At 44.8% G+C, this 19179-nt stretch overlaps 1 protein-coding gene across 1 annotated transcript in view; it reads right to left on the minus strand.

Moving 5' to 3' along the window:
• Positions 1-19179, minus strand: part of LOC115109751 (uncharacterized) — a 38768-nt gene that overhangs the window by 11050 nt on the left and 8539 nt on the right. The window contains 12 exon segments of the mRNA XM_065009985.1: positions 142-320; positions 2431-2600; positions 2728-2830; positions 4234-4345; positions 4908-4981; positions 5164-5455; positions 6448-6633; positions 6802-6906; positions 7015-7071; positions 18615-18717; positions 18910-18998; positions 19000-19095. Coding sequence (XP_064866057.1) covers positions 142-320; positions 2431-2600; positions 2728-2830; positions 4234-4345; positions 4908-4981; positions 5164-5455; positions 6448-6633; positions 6802-6906; positions 7015-7071; positions 18615-18717; positions 18910-18998; positions 19000-19095 — 1566 coding nt within the window.

Here is a 19179-nt window from a genome sequence, read left to right on the forward strand (position 1 = left end):
CCCGTTCTCTTGACTTGGGGTCTTGTTTAACCTGGATGAGAAGCTGAAAGTAGCCTCCCGTTCTCTTGACTTGGGGTCTTGTTTAACCTGGATGAGAAGCTGAAAGTAGCCTCCCGTTCTCTTGACTTGGGGTCTTGTTTAACCTGGATGAGAAGGTGAAAGTAACCTCCCGTTCTCTTGACTTGGGGTCTTGAGCTCCTCTGCATTAATGTAGAGCGTTCCGGTTCCAGGATCGACACTGGTCACCCAGTGCGTGAACACGGCTCTCTGGATGGCTGAGGTGGCCTTCACCAGCTGGCTCTGTGCCTCAGCCTCAAACACTGGAACAGACAGAATAAAAAATAAAATAAATCAGGTTAGTATTTCAAAAGGAGTAGGGAGGAAAAAAGCAAAAAAAAAACCACTGCCTTCAGAAAGTATTCATACCCCTTGACTTATTCCACATTTTGTTGCGCGACAGTCTAAATTCAATGTTTTTATATTTTTTTAAATAGAGGTTTTTCCCCCTCTCACCCATCTACACACCCTATCATGACGTGAAAATATCTTATTTACACAAGTATTCACACCCCTTTGCTGTGACGCTCCAAATTGAGCTCAGGTGTATCCAATTTCCTTTCATCATCATTGACAAGTCACTACAACTTGGACTCCACTTGTGGCCAATTCAATTGTTTGGACATGATTTAGAAATAACCGTTTGTCTATATAAAAAGGTCCCACAGTGGATGTCTGAGTAGAAACTGTACCATGAAGTTCAAGGAACTGACCGTAGATCTCAGAGATAGAATTGTGTTGACGAAAATATATGGGGAAGGTTATGAAACTATTTCTAGAGTGTTGATAAGTTTCCGAGAGCACAGTGGTCTCCATCATTGGGAAGAAAATATGGAACTACCCAGACTCTGACTAGAGCTGGCTGTCCGACCAAACTAGGCAACAAAGACCTTGGTCAGGGAGGTGACCAAGAACCCAATGACCACTCTGATAGTTCCTTGGCTGAGACGGGATAACTTGCCAGAAGGACAACAGTCTCTTCACCAATCTGGACTTTATGGGAGAGTGGCCTGACGAAAGCTCTGTCAAGTTGATTGTTGATCATTGCCAGAGTAACGTTTTCCAAGTCTTGCCATAGGTTTAAGGAGGTAAGTCAAATCTAACTAGGCCACTCGGGAACACTCCATTTTGTCCTGGTAAGAAACAACAGTGTGTATTTAACCTTGTGTTTTAGGTTATTGTCTTGCTGAAAGGTGAATTTGTGTCTGTAGGAAAGCAGACAACCAGGTTATCCTCTAGGAATTTGCCTGTTCTTAGCTCTATTCCATACAAAAATAAAATAATAAATCATCTAGAAAACTCCAGTCCTTAATCGATGACAAGCATACCCATAACATGATGCAGCCACCACCATGCTTGAAAATATGAAGCGTAGTCACAGCTTTGTATTCAGGGCATAAAATGTATTTCTTTGCCACATTTTTTACAGTATTACTTTAGTTCCTTATTACAAAAAGGATGCATGTTTTTGGAATATTTTTTATTTTGTACAGGCATCCTTATTTAAACTCTGTCTATTAGGTTAGTATTGTGGAATAACTACAATGTTGTTGATCCATCTTCAGTTTTCTCCTATCACAGCCATTAAAAACTCTGTTTTAACGTCACCATTGGCCTCATGGTGAAATCCCTGAGTGGTTTCCTTCCTCTCTGGCAACTGACTTAGGAAGGACGCCTGTATCTTTGTAGTGACTGGGTGATTGATACACCATCTAAATTGTAATGAATAACTCCACCATGCTCAAAGGGATATTCAATGCTTCCCACAGTTGTGTCAAGTAGGCTGGATGTCCTTTGGGTGTGGAACCATTCTTGATAGACACGGGAAACTGCGTGGAAAACCCCAGCAGCGTTGAAGTTCTCGACTCAAACTGGTGCGCCTAGCACCTACTACCATACCCTATTCAAAATGCACTTAAATCTTTCGTCTTGCACATTCACCCTCAGAATGGCACAATATACACAATCCATGTCTCAATTGAACCAGTCTCCTCCCCTTCATCTACACTGATTGAAGTGGATTTAACAAGTGACATCAAGAAGGAATCATAGCTTTCACCTGGTCATCTATGGTCACTCAGTGTATACTTCCATAAAAACATTTAAACTGGTACCTTCAGACGAGTCTTGCGGGCGTCCTACACCAAAACAACCAACATGTACATGTTCATGAGAGTCTCACCCTTCCACAGAGGAGTCATATTAGTTTTGTAGGCCAAACCGTTTGGACGCTACAGACGTCCTTGTGAGAAGACTGATTTCCGTGACGTGTCATGGTGTGACAAACACCGTTGTCGTGCCGACCACCTTCTACCACAGATGTGGTGGATTGAGACGCACAAAAATGAAATAATGTCAAATGCCCAGACTTACTGTTCTCCTGACTACACGTAGCAGAGGTCAGCCTGTCTGCCGTGCTCTCCTCGTGGCTATGACACTCGCGCAGCCGCCTTACCGTCTGACCAATCAGATCTTTGCAGATCCCCGGCAGGACGGACTCTGACAAGCTTGAGTGCAGAGAGTGTGGTTTGGCCACAACAGACCTGGAACAAAACAAAAGACAGACAAGTCAGGTGAAATATAACAGAGTCTCCATGTGACTATGAGGAAGTGATTTCCAACAGCTAACGATATACTGTCCTATATGCGGTAGCCTTCCCTCACACACGCTGACCAGAGGACCGTGACAAGTTGCTACAATGAAGGCTCTGAATAGGGTGCACTCTGATTTCATAGAGACGCCCTGAAATCCTCCTGCTCTTCCAACAGGATTCTGCTCCTATAGGGAACAAAAAAACAACACATTACTAATGTGTCTTGGAATGGATCCCAACAGTCTAAAGCAGTTCATGATGATTGACAGGCACCAGCCACATCTCATTCAACTGTCCTATCTTCTCAGAGCAGATGGAGGAGAGGACAGACATACAGAGAGAACCACAGACACACCAGCCACATCTCATTCAACTGGCCTATTTTCTCAGAGCAGATGGAGGAGAGGACAGACATACAGAGAGAACCACAGACACACCAGCCACATCTCATTCAACTGGCCTATCTTCTCAGAGCAGATGGAGGAGAGGACAGGCACCAGCCACATCTCATTCAACTGTCCTATCTTTTCAGAGCAGATGGAGGAGAGGACAGGCACCAGCCACATCTCATTCAACTGGCCTATCTTCTCAGAGCAGATGGAGGAGAGGACAGGCACCAGCCACATCTCATTCAACTGGCCTATCTTCTCAGAGCAGATGGAGGAGAGGACAGGCACCAGCCACATCTCATTCAACTGGCCTATCTTCTCAGAGCAGATGGAGGAGAGGACAGGCACCAGCCACATCTCATTCAACTGTCCTATCTTCTCAGAGCAGATGGAGGAGAGGACAGGCACCAGCCACATCTCATTCAACTGGCCTATCTTCTCAGAGCAGATGGAGGAGAGGACAGGCACCAGCCACATCTCATTCAACTGTCCTATCTTCTCAGAGCAGATGGAGGAGAGGACAGACATACAGAGAGAACCACAGACACACCAGCCACATCTCATTCAACTGTCCTATCTTCTCAGAGCAGATGGAGGAGAGGACAGGCATACAGAGAGAACCACAGACACGCCTGCCAAGTTTCATTTGGCCTCCTCTCCGTCAGCAACCAGGCCCATAAACATGGCCGACAAGGAAAATAATGATGTAGGGTAAATAGTATCCTGAAGGTTTGCGGGCAGCGGCGGTTGGAGAGAACATAGGTACGCTGACTAGCCTTTTTATAGTACTCTAGGAGCTACACGCATTACATTATGAAAACAGAGGCTGGGTGAAGAAATTAGTGAAAAATTATTGTGTGGTTATTTCATATTGAGGAAGAAGATATGGACAGATTGAACTTCCAGGGCGTGCCAAGTAGTAAATAAAACTGTGGAAATATCAACACTAGTGCGTTTCAAATGTTTGTATGACTTTTCTTGAGGTCACCTCAAAAACAGGGTTTTTCAACATTCATCATGTTCGATTTCGTTCCAACTTCTGTCACATTTGTGCTTGGGGTCAATCGAGGACAGAGACACTGAAAAGAGGAGAGACTAGGTCTGTGTCCCCAAAGTACACTACTGTTGAGGGTGCCACTTGGAGGGAATAGGGTGCTACTTGGAGGGAATAGGGTGCCACTTGGAGGAGACACTAGAAATGTACCTTCTCCGTGAAAAGGAGGCGGCGGTTGAGGAGGCAGATATATCCCACTCATCATTGGGGTCGTAAAACACGTCGTCATCTTCAGAGGCGCTGCGGTCCACCTGGGGAGGGAGAAAACATTTTAATTAACCCCCGGTCATTTATTCAGCTTCACGAGAAACGACAGGAACGGCCCTCTTTCATGCACAAATAAGTGTTTTGTAAATTCGATGAGCACCGGTAAAATCCACAGAGGACTGACATACTGTTGTTCTTGCTGCGGCGTGAGACGGACAGGGTGGGAGACGGACAGGGGGAGACGGACAGGGGGAGGGAGACGGACAGGAGGGGAGACGGACAGGGGGCGGAGACGGACAGGGGGAGACGGACAGGGGGAGACGGACAGGGGGAGACGGACAGGGGGGAGACGGACAGGGGGAGACAGACAGGGGGAGACAGACAGGGGGAGACGGACAGGGGGGGAGAACGCAGTCTAAATCTATCTGATAGCGGTATGTTAACTACCAACTACATTAACCAGCTGTCCAAATGGCTTCATAAATATATGATTACTGTAACTAATTTGTATAACACAACATGATTGAGATAGACGGCATTCACACTACAATAAATACAGCTCTTTAAAGTCATATGTATTAGTGGTATGAAACGACTGTTACTGACCTGGTCGAGTTCCCTCACGACGGCCAGGTTGTCACTGACCTGGTCGAGTTCCCTCAGGGGCGGGCCAGGTTGTTACTGACCTGGTCGAGTTCCCTCACGGGCGGGCCAGGTTGTCACTGACCTGGTCGAGTTCCCTCACGGGCGGGCCAGGTTGTCACTGACCTGGTCGAGTTCCCTCACGGGCGGGCCAGGTTATCACTGACCGTTTTGTCATGAATTACGACCCAGAAGATGAAAATCCCTAACAATGGTGTACCGTTTCTCGGAGTCCTGCTTCCTTTCAATGGCAGTTTCCTCTGCATCTCCTCGAGGTCTTTGTCGATCTTCCACTTCTCTGCCTCGAGGGCCTCCACCACCTTGGCCTGCCGGACACCGTGGTCGGCCATGGCCCGCCGTGCGGCCTGGGCCTCCATATGGAGGCGGAGACGTGTCTTGTGTGTGTCCACCTCCTGCTCCAGCTCCACCTTGGCCGACTGCAGCTCCTCCATCTTGGAGGCTACCTGCTGCTGGTCCATCTCCCAATGCCGCTTCCTCGCGCTCTCCTCCTCCTGGGGGAAAGAAAGCACCGTTGTACAGTGTAAACTACAAAAACACTGCTAGCCAAACAATGGTCTTTTGCTGTGCTAAATTTATTAGAATGACAACTACAACCTCCCAAAAATTCAGGCGGAATTTTTCAAGACTCCAAAAGTGTTCTAATGTGATTTAAGCACTACTGTGGACTTGGCTGTTCAAATTTTTGTAGTTTTCCCATGAAAATATAAATAAAATCAGATGAGTGAAATACTGAAAAAGAAAAAAAAAAACTGGGAAAATGGAATTTACCCAAAATAATTTAACTGATATTATAGGGCTGTAAAACTGTAGACTGACTGTTCAAAATCGCTAACAATAACACCCTTTCCTTCTTTAGAATGAGCAAAAATGTTGTATTTCCCCCCCGCCAAACAGTCAATGTAAATATGATATTGTAACATTGAAGTGTAATTATTTGTGTATGGAGAGTAGGTCATTTTCGGCTACTTGCTCAGCCCACAAATTAAAACATAAAAATTTAAAAATATGTTTCGCAAATCATTCGCCGGTATTATTTTACTTCCAGCCAGAAAATTTCAGTTGGCCCTGGCCCGTTTTGCCACTGGCAAATCATGCTAGTCATTATTAGCCTAATTCTGTGTGGAATGTCGGTTCATTAAGGGACAGGAAGTCAGGTCATTTTCTCCGTGCGGCGGCAGAAAATATGTGAGCGACCAAACCTTGTGCCATCAACTGAAAAAGTTAGAGGAAAACATTACAGAACCCTGACATATGATATACTTTAAAAAACTTCTTTTTTTTTTTTTACAATGAGTCTGATTTAGCTAGTCGTTATACAATACACTTAACCCTGACATTACACCATAACACCAAACGACTCCCTTTACAGACAGTGAAGAAACTATTGTACAGTAAAAAATAAAATAAAAAGTCCTGATGTGAACATGAAGTCATCACCCACGATTTGTCAGCGTTTTCATTTCACACATTATGTTGGTAAAGCCATAGTGGACGTACCAGTTCTCTCTAACAAGGCTTTGATCCTGTTCTCATAACGAGCCTTCTGGTCCGACAGCTCCTCCTGGGCCATCTCTTTGGCCACCTGGATTCCCTGCATCATCTCCTCTTTGGCCTTCAGACGGGCCTCCTCGATCTCCTCTTCCAGTCGACACGGAAACAAAATGGATGCCTAGATGCATTAACGAGTTTCAGAAGGAGTGCCGTTTGTTTTCTTCCCAGTATCACACATTAATAATGTGAGCATCCACACATCTTTCCACAGAGTACAAATGGGACTCGGAGTTATTCACATTGATGTGTGATAGGAATCATATCATTTCCGAATCTTGCGATCAACTCACTGTGCTCTTTGAGCGGAGAGCAGCTCGTTTTTGGCAAACTCAAAGTCCTTCTGGCCTTCGCCCGCTCCAGTCCAGCATGACACGCGTTTCCCAGACTTCACCTCTGACAGGCGTTTCCCAGACTGCACCTCTGACAGGCGTTTCCCAGACTGCACCTCTGACAGGCGTTTCCCAGACTGCACCTCTGACAGGCGTTTCCCAGACTGCACCTCTGCCGGGTGGTTGAAGCGGAAGTAGTGGTCTCCGCCCAGGATCACCCTGTTGCCCTGGAAACCACCAAGAGAAAGACCCCCAAAACATGAGTGATCTCAGGCAGGTTTCTAATACTGTGCATTTTTATTATTAATTTCATGTGTACGCAATACGTACAAGACGCAATACGTACAAGACGCAAGACAATACGTACAAGACGCAATACGTACAAGACGCAATACGTACAAGACGCAAGACAATACGTACAAGACGCAAGACAATACGTACAAGACGCAATACGTACAAGACACACAAGACGCAATACGTACAAGACGCAATACGTACAAGACGCAATACGTACAAGACGCAATACGTACAAGACGCAATAATACGTACAAGACGCAAGACAATACGTACAAGACGCAAGACAATACGTACAAGACGCAAGACAATACGTACAAGACGCAAGACAATACAAGACGCAGGCAATACGTACAAGACGCAGGCAATACGTACAAGACGCAATACGTACAAGACGCAAGACAATACGTACAAGACGCAATACGTACAAGACGCAGGCAATACGTACAAGACGCAATACGTACAAGACGCAAGACAATACGTACAAGACGCAATACGTACAAGACGCAATACGTACAAGACGCAAGACAATACGTACAAGACGCAATACGTACAAGACGCAAGACAATACGTAAAAGACGCAAGACGCTATACGTACAAGACGCAATACGTACAAGACGCAAGACAATACGTACAAGACAATACGTACAAGACGCAAGACAATACGTACAAGACAATACGTACAAGACGCAAGACAATACATACAAGACAATACGTACAAGACGCAGGACAATACGTACAAGACGCAAGACAATACGTACAAGACAATACGTACAAGACGCAAGACAATACGTACAAGACAATACGTACAAGACGCAAGACAATACGTACAAGACAATACGTACAAGACGCAAGACAATACGTACAAGACAATACGTACAAGACGCAAGACAATACGTACAAGACAATACGTACAAGACGCAAGACAATACGTACAAGACAATACGTACAAGACGCAAGACAATACGTACAAGACAATACGTACAAGACGCAAGACAAGACGTACAAGACGCAAGACAATACGTACAAGACGCAAGACAATACGTACAAGACGCAATACGTACAAGACGCAAGACAATACGTACAAGACGCAATACGTACAAGACGCAAGACAATACGTACAAGACGCAATACGTACAAGACGCAAGACAATACGCACAAGACAATAAGTACAAGACGAAAGACAATACGTACAAGACAATACGTACAAGACGCAAGACAATATGTACAAGACAATACGTACAAGACGCAAGACAATACGTACAAGACAATACGTACAAGACGCAAGACAAGACGTACAAGACAATACGTACAAGACGCAAGACAATACGTACAAGACGCAAGACAATACGTACAAGACGCAATACGTACAAGACGCAAGACAATACGTACAAGACAATACGTACAAGACAATACGTACAAGACGCAGGACAATACGTACAAGACGCAAGGCAATACGTACAAGACGCAAGACAATACGTACAAGACGCAAGACAATACGTACAAGACGCAAGACAATACGTACAAGACGCAAGACAATACGTACAAGACGCAATACGTACAAGACGCAAGACAATACGTACAAGACGCAATACGTACAAGACGCAAGACAATACGTACAAGACGCAATACGTACAAGACGCAAGACAATACGTACAAGACAATACGTACAAGACGCAAGACAATACGTACAAGACAATACGTACAAGACGCAGGACAATACGTACAAGACGCAAGACAACACGTACAAGACGCAAGGCAATACGTACAAGACGCAAGACAACACGTACAAGACGCAAGACAATACGTACAAGACGCAAGACAATACGTACAAGACGCAAGACAATACGTACAAGACGCAGGACAATACGTACAAGACGCAAGACAATACGTACAAGACGCAATACGTACAAGACAATACGTACAAGACGCAAGACAATACGTACAAGACGCAATACATACAAGACGCAAGACAATACGTACAAGACGCAAGACAATACGTACAAGACGCAATACGTACAAGACAATACGTACAAGACGCAAGACAATACGTACAAGACGCAAGACAATACGTACAAGACGCAATACAATACGTACAAGACGCAAGACGCTATACGTACAAGACGCAATACGTACAAGACGCAATACGTACAAGACGCAAGACAATACGTACAAGACGCAAGACAATACGTACAAGACGCAATACGTACAAGACGCAAGACAATACGTACAAGACGCAATACGTACAAGACGCAAGACAATACGTACAAGACAATACGTACAAGACGCAATACGTACAAGACGCAAGACAATACGTACAAGACGCAATACGTACAAGACGCAAGACAATACGTACAAGACGCAATACGTACAAGACGCAAGACAATACGTACAAGACAATACGTACAAGACGCAGGACAATACGTACAAGACGCAAGGCAATACGTACAAGACACAAGACAACACGTACAAGACGCAAGGCAATACGTACAAGACGCAAGACAACACGTACAAGACGCAATACGTACAAGACGCAATACGTACAAGACGCAATACAATACGTACAAGACGCAATACGTACAAGACGCAATACGTACAAGAGGCAAGACAATACGTACAAGACGCAATACGTACAAGACGCAATACGTACAAGACGCAATACGTACAAGAGGCAAGACAATACGTACAAGACGCAATACGTACAAGACGCAAGACAATACGTACAAGACGCAAGACAATACGTACAAGACGCAATACGTACAAGACGCAGGCAATACGTACAAGACGCAATACGTACAAGACGCAAGACAATACGTACAAGACGCAATACGTACAAGACGCAATACGTACAAGACGCAAGACAATACGTACAAGACGCAATACGTACAAGACGCAAGACAATACGTACAAGACGCAATACGTACAAGACGCAAGACAATACGTAAAAGACGCAAGACGCTATACGTACAAGACGCAATACGTACAAGACGCAAGACAAGACGTACAAGACAATACGTACAAGACGCAAGACAATACGTACAAGACGCAATACGTACAAGACGCAGGACAATACGTACAAGACGCAAGACAATACGTACAAGACAATACGTACAAGACGCAAGACAATACGTACAAGACAATACGTACAAGACGCAAGACAAGACGTACAAGACAATACGTACAAGACAATACGTACAAGACAATACGTACAAGACGCAAGACAAGACGCACAAGACAATACGTACAAGACGCAAGACAATACGTACAAGACGCAAGACAATACGTACAAGACGCAATACGTACAAGACGCAAGACAATACGTACAAGACGCAATACGTACAAGACGCAAGACAATACGTACAAGACGCAATACGTACAAGACGCAAGACAATACGTACAAGACAATACGTACAAGACGCAAGACAATACGTACAAGACAATACGTACAAGACGCAAGACAATACGTACAAGACAATACGTACAAGACGCAAGACAATACGTACAAGACAATACGTACAAGACGCAAGACAAGACGCACAAGACAATACGTACAAGACGCAAGACAAGACGCACAAGACAATACGTACAAGACGCAAGACAAGACGCACAAGACAATACGTACAAGACGCAAGACAATACGCACAAGACAATACGTACAAGACGCAAGACAATACGCACAAGACAATACGTACAAGACGCAAGACAATACGTACAAGACGCAAGACAATACGTACAAGACAATACGTACAAGACGCAAGACAAGACGTACAAGACAATACGTACAAGACGCAAGACAATACGTACAAGACGCAAGACAATACGTACAAGGCAATACGTACAAGACAATACGTACAAGACGCAGGACAATACGTACAAGACGCAAGGCAATACGTACAAGACGCAAGACAATACGTACAAGACGCAAGACGCAATACGTACAAGACGCAAGACAATACGTACAAGACGCAAGACAATACGTACAAGACGCAATACGTACAAGACGCAAGACAATACGTACAAGACAATACGTACAAGACGCAGGACAATACGTACAAGACGCAAGGCAATACGTACAAGACGCAAGACAACACGTACAAGACGCAAGGCAACACGTACAAGACGCAAGACAACACGTACAAGACGCAAGACAATACGTACAAGACGCAAGACAATACGTACAAGACGCAAGACAATACGTACAAGACGCAAGACAATACGTACAAGACAATACGTACAAGACGCAGGACAATACGTACAAGACGCAAGGCAATACGTACAAGACGCAAGACAACACGTACAAGACGCAAGGCAATACGTACAAGACGCAAGACAACACGTACAAGACGCAAGACAACACGTACAAGACGCAAGACAATACGTACAAGACGCAAGACAATACGTACAAGACGCAAGACAATACGTACAAGACGCAAGACAATACGTACAAGACGCAGGACAATACGTACAAGACGCAAGACAATACGTACAAGACGCAATACGTACAAGACAATACGTACAAGACGCAAGACAATACGTACAAGACGCAATACATACAAGACGCAAGACAATACGTACAAGACGCAGGACAATACGTACATGACGCAATACGTACAAGACAATACGTACAAGAGGCAAGACAATACGTACAAGACGCAAGACAATACGTACAAGACGCAAGACGCTATACGTACAAGACGCAATACGTACAAGACGCAATACGTACAAGACGCAAGACAATACGTACAAGACGCAATACGTACAAGACGCAAGACAATACGTACAAGACGCAATACGTACAAGACGCAAGACAATATGTACAAGACGCAATACGTACAAGACGCAAGACAATACGTACAAGACGCAATACGTACAAGACGCAAGACAATACGTACAAGACAATACGTACAAGACGCAAGACAATACGTACAAGACGCAATACGTACAAGACGCAAGACAATACGTACAAGACAATACGTACAAGACGCAGGACAATACGTACAAGACGCAAGGCAATACGTACAAGACGCAAGACAACACGTACAAGACGCAAGGCAATACGTACAAGACGCAATACGTACAAGAGGCAAGACAATACGTACAAGACGCAATACGTACAAGACGCAATACGTACAAGACGCAAGACAATACGTACAAGACGCAATACGTACAAGACGCACAAGACGCAAGACGTACAAGACGCACAAGACGCAAGACGCACAAGACGCAAGACGTACAAGACGCAATACGTACAAGAGGCAAGACAATACGTACAAGACGCAATACGTACAAGACGCAAGACGTACAAGACGCACAAGACGCAATACGTACAAGACACACAAGACGCAATACGTACAAGACGCACAAGACGCAAGACGTACAAGACGCAAGACGTACAAGACGCAATACGTACAAGACGCAATACGTACAAGACGCAATACGTACAAGACGCAAGACAATACGTACAAGACGCAATACGTACAAGACGCAATACGTACAAGACACACAAGACGCAATACGTACAAGACGCAATACGTACAAGACGCACAAGACGCAAGACGTACAAGACGCACAAGACGCAAGACGTACAAGACGCAATACGTACAAGACGCACAAGACGCAAGACGTACAAGACGCAATACGTACAAGACGCAAGACGTACAAGACGCAATACGTACAAGACGCACAAGACGCAATACGTACAAGACGCAATACGTACAAGACGCAATACGTACAAGACGCACAAGACGCAATACGTACAAGACACACAAGACGCAATACGTACAAGACACACAAGACGCAATACGTACAAGACGCAATACGTACAAGACGCAATACGTACAAGACGCAATACGTACAAGACGCACAAGACGCAAGACGTACAAGACGCAATACGTACAAGACAATACGTACAAGACGCAAGACAATACGTACAAGACAATACGTACAAGACGCAAGACAAGACGCACAAGACAATACGTACAAGACGCAGGACAATACGTACAAGACGCAAGGCAATACGTACAAGACGCAAGGCAATACGTACAAGACGCAAGACAACACGTACAAGACGCAAGGCAACACGTACAAGACGCAAGACAACACGTACAAGACGCAAGACAATACGTACAAGACGCAAGACAATACGTACAAGACAATACGTACAAGACGCAGGACAATACGTACAAGACGCAAGGCAATACGTACAAGACGCAAGACAACACGTACAAGACGCAAGGCAATACGTACAAGACGCAAGACAACACGTACAAGACGCAAGACAACACGTACAAGACGCAAGACAATACGTACAAGACGCAAGACAATACGCAAGACAATACGTACAAGACGCAAGACAATACGTACAAGACGCAGGACAATACGTACAAGACGCAAGACAATACGTACAAGACGCAATACGTACAAGACAATACGTACAAGACGCAAGACAATACGTACAAGACGCAATACATACAAGACGCAAGACAATACGTACAAGACGCAGGACAATACGTACATGACGCAATACGTACAAGACAATACGTACAAGAGGCAAGACAATACGTACAAGACGCAAGACAATACGTACAAGACGCAAGACGCTATACGTACAAGACGCAATACGTACAAGACGCAATACGTACAAGACGCAAGACAATACGTACAAGACGCAATACGTACAAGACGCAAGACAATACGTACAAGACGCAATACGTACAAGACGCAAGACAATACGTACAAGACGCAATACGTACAAGACGCAAGACAATACGTACAAGACGCAATACGTACAAGACGCAAGACAATACGTACAAGACAATACGTACAAGACGCAAGACAATACGTACAAGACGCAATACGTACAAGACGCAAGACAATACGTACAAGACAATACGTACAAGACGCAGGACAATACGTACAAGACGCAAGACAACACGTACAAGACGCAAGGCAATACGTACAAGAGGCAAGACAATACGCAATACGTACAAGACGCAATACGTACAAGACGCAAGACAATACGTACAAGACGCAATACGTACAAGACGCACAAGACGCAAGACGTACAAGACGCACAAGACGCAAGACGTACAAGACGCAAGACGCACAAGACGTACAAGAGGCAAGACAATACGTACAAGACGCAATACGTACAAGACGCAAGACGTACAAGACGCACAAGACGCAATACGTACAAGACGCACAAGACGCAATACGTACAAGACGCACAAGACGCAAGACGTACAAGACGCACAAGACGCAAGACGTACAAGACGCAATACGTACAAGACGCAATACGTACAAGACGCAAGACAATACGTACAAGACGCAATACGTACAAGACGCAATACGTACAAGAGGCAATACGTACAAGACACACAAGACGCAATACGTACAAGACGCAATACGTACAAGACGCACAAGACGCAAGACGTACAAGACGCACAAGACGCAAGACGTATAAGACGCAATACGTACAAGACGCACAAGACGCAAGACGTACAAGACGCAAGACGTACAAGACGCAATACGTACAAGACGCAAGACGTACAAGACGCAATACGTACAAGACGCAATACGTACAAGACGCAAGACGCAAGACGTACAAGACGCAATACGTACAAGACGCACAAGACGCAATACGTACAAGACACACAAGACGCAATACGTACAAGACACACAAGACGCAATACGTACAAGACGCAATACGTACAAGACGCAATACGTACAAGACGCAATACGTACAAGACGCACAAGACGCAATACGTACAAGACAATACGTACAAGACGCAAGACAATACGTACAAGACAATACGTACAAGACGCAAGACAAGACGCAAGACAAGACGCACAAGACGCAAGACAATACGTACAAGACGCAAGACAATACGTACAAGACGCAATACGTACAAGACGCAAGACAATACGTACAAGACGCAATACGTACAAGACGCAAGACAATACGTACAAGACAATACGTACAAGACGCAAGACAATACGTACAAGACAATACGTACAAGACGCAAGACTATACGTACAAGACAATACGTACAAGACGCAAGACAAGACGCACAAGACAATACGTACAAGACGCAAGACAAGACGCACAAGACAATACGTACAAGACGCAAGACAATACGCACAAGACAATACGTACAAGACGCAAGACAATACGTACAAGACGCAAGACAATACGTACAAGACAATACGTACAAGACGCAAGACAAGACGTACAAGACAATACGTACAAGACGCAAGACAATACGTACAAGACGCAAGACAATACGTACAAGACGCAATACGTACAAGACGCAAGACAATACGTACAAGACAATACGTACAAGACGTACAAGACGAAGGCAATACGTACAAGCCGCAAGACAATACGTACAAGACGCAAGACAATACGTACAAGACGCAAGACAATACGTACAAGACGCAAGACAATACGTACAAGACAATACGTACAAGACGCAAGACAATACGTACAAGACAATACGTACAAGACGCAAGACAATACGTACAAGACAATACGTACAAGACGCAAGACAAGACGTACAAGACGCAAGACAATACGTACAAGACGCAAGACAACACGTACAAGACGCAAGACAATACGTACAAGACGCAAGACAATACGTACAAGACGCAAGACAATACGTACAAGACGCAATACGTACAAGACGCAATACGTACAAGACGCAAGACAATACGTACAAGACGCAATACGTACAAGACGCAATATGTACAAGACAATACGTACAAGAGGCAATACGTACAAGACACACAAGACGCAATACGTACAAGACGCAATACGTACAAGACGCAAGACAATACGTACAAGACGCAATACGTACAAGACGCAAGACAATACGTACAAGACGCAATACGTACAAGACGCAAGACAATACGTACAAGACGCAATACGTACAAGACGCAAGACAATACGTACAAGACAATACGTACAAGACGCAAGACAATACGTACAAGACGCAATACGTACAAGACGCAAGACAATACGTACAAGACAATACGTACAAGACGCAGGACAATACGTACAAGACGCAAGACAACACGTACAAGACGCAAGGCAATACGTACAAGAGGCAAGACAATACGTACAAGACGCAATACGTACAAGACGCAATACGTACAAGACGCAATACGACAAGACACACAAGACGCAAGACGTACAAGACGCACAAGACGCAAGACGTACAAGACGCACAAGACGCAAGACGCACAAGACGCAAGACGTACAAGACGCAATACGTACAAGACGCAATACGTACAAGAGGCAAGACAATACGTACAAGACGCAATACGTACAAGACGCAATACGTACAAGACACACAAGACGCAATACGTACAAGACGCACAAGACGCAAGACGTACAAGACGCACAAGACGCAATACGTACAAGACGCAATACGTACAAGACGCAATACGTACAAGACGCAATACGTACAAGACGCAAGACAATACGTACAAGACGCAATACGTACAAGACGCAATACGTACAAGACGCAATACGTACAAGAGGCAATACGTACAAGACACACAAGACGCAATACGTACAAGACGCAATACGTACAAGACGCACAAGACGCAAGACGTACAAGACGCACAAGACGCAATACGTACAAGACGCAAGACGTACAAGACGCAATACGTACAAGACGCAAGACGTACAAGACGCAATACGTACAAGACGCACAAGACGCAATACGTACAAGACGCAATACGTACAAGACGCAAGACGTACAAGACGCAATACGTACAAGACGCACAAGACGCAATACGTACAAGACACACAAGACGCAATACGTACAAGACACACAAGACGCAATACGTACAAGACGCAATACGTACAAGACGCAATACGTACAAGACGCAATACGTACAAGACGCACAAGACGCAATACGTACAAGACAATACGTACAAGACGCAAGACAATACGTACAAGACAATACGTACAAGACGCAAGACAAGACGCAAGACAAGACGCACAAGACGCAAGACAATACGTACAAGACGCAAGACAATACGTACAAGACGCACACGTACAAGACGCAAGACAATACGTACAAGACGCAATACGTACAAGACGCAAGACAATACGTACAAGACAATACGTACAAGACGCAAGACAATACGTACAAGACAATACGTACAAGACGCAAGACTATACGTACAAGACAATACGTACAAGACGCAAGACAAGACGCACAAGACAATACGTACAAGACGCAAGACAAGACGCACAAGACAATACGTACAAGACGCAAGACAATACGCACAAGACAATACGTACAAGACGCAAGACAATACGTACAAGACGCAAGACAATACGTACAAGACAATACGTACAAGACGCAAGACAAGACGTACAAGACAATACGTACAAGACGCAAGACAATACGTACAAGACGCAAGACAATACGTACAAGACGCAATACGTACAAGACGCAAGACAATACGTACAAGACAATACGTACAAGACGCAGGACAATACGTACAAGACGCAAGGCAATACGTACAAGACGCAAGACAATACGTACAAGACGCAAGACGCAATACGTACAAGACGCAAGACAATACGTACAAGACGCAAGACAATACGTACAAGACGCAATACGTACAAGACGCAAGACAATACGTACAAGACAATACGTACAAGACGCAGGACAATACGTACAAGACGCAAGGCAATACGTACAAGACGCAAGACAACACGTACAAGACGCAAGGCAATACGTACAAGACGCAAGACAACACGTACAAGACGCAAGACAATACGTACAAGACGCAAGACAATACGTACAAGACGCAATACGTACAAGACGCAATACGTACAAGACGCAAGACAATACGTACAAGACGCAATACGTACAAGACGCAATACGTACAAGACAATACGTACAAGAGGCAATACGTACAAGACACACAAGACGCAATACGTACAAGACGCAATACGTACAAGACACACAAGACGCAATACGTACAAGACGCACAAGACGCAAGACGTACAAGACGCAATACGTACAAGACGCAAGACGTACAAGACGCAATACGTACAAGACGCACAAGACGCAATACGTACAAGACGCAAGACGTACAAGACGCAATACGTACAAGACGCAATACGTACAAGACGCAAGACGTACAAGACGCAAGACGTACAAGACACACAAGACGCAATACGTACAAGACACACAAGACGCAATACGTACAAGACGCAATACGTACAAGACGCAATACGTACAAGACGCACAAGACGCAAGACGTACAAGACGCAAGACGCACAAGACGCACAAGACGCAATACGTACAAGACGTACAAGACGCAATACGTACAAGACGCAATACGTACAAGACGCAAGACGTACAAGACGCAAGACAATACGTACAAGACGCAAGACAATACGTACAAGACGCAAGGCAATACGTACAAGACGCAAGACAATACGTACAAGACGCAAGACAATACGTACAAGACGCAAGACGAGACCAGGTTGACAAAGGTCTTGGCGTTTTCCATGGGAGTGATGCCGACTTCACCGTTTACATTGGAAACGACACTGAAAAGGACGATGTTAGTCAATTCATAACAAACCTGAAACATGTAAGAATGACAAAAGAGTACTGGAATGGGGGAGTTTCCTGTATGAATGTTTTTTTTAAAAGCAGCAACAAGTGAGACAACCAGGAGTCATTAGAAGGCTTAAACGAGGCTATGGTTTTTGAGGTGGTGGTGGGTCCGTCTTTCTCACCAGTGGTGGTCGGCGATAAGGGCCCCAGACAGCTGGATGTCGTGGGGGGACTCGGACTTGTGCTGGCCGACCTTGGTCTGTCCCTCCTTAAATCATGTATAACAGCATCTCCGACAGCTGTGGGTCCTCGTTCAGGTTCACCAAGTTGGGTAGTCGGTTGTCCACAGCAAACGTGACGCCCGCTTCCTGATGGGGAGAAGAGAGGGAAGCAGATGAATTTAGGAGGGGAAATTATATTCTGAAATGTGCCAAAGGAATGTGGAAGGTAGG

Source organism: Oncorhynchus nerka, linkage group LG25, assembly GCF_034236695.1.
Source record: "Oncorhynchus nerka isolate Pitt River linkage group LG25, Oner_Uvic_2.0, whole genome shotgun sequence".
Lineage (NCBI taxonomy): Eukaryota > Metazoa > Chordata > Actinopteri > Salmoniformes > Salmonidae > Oncorhynchus > Oncorhynchus nerka.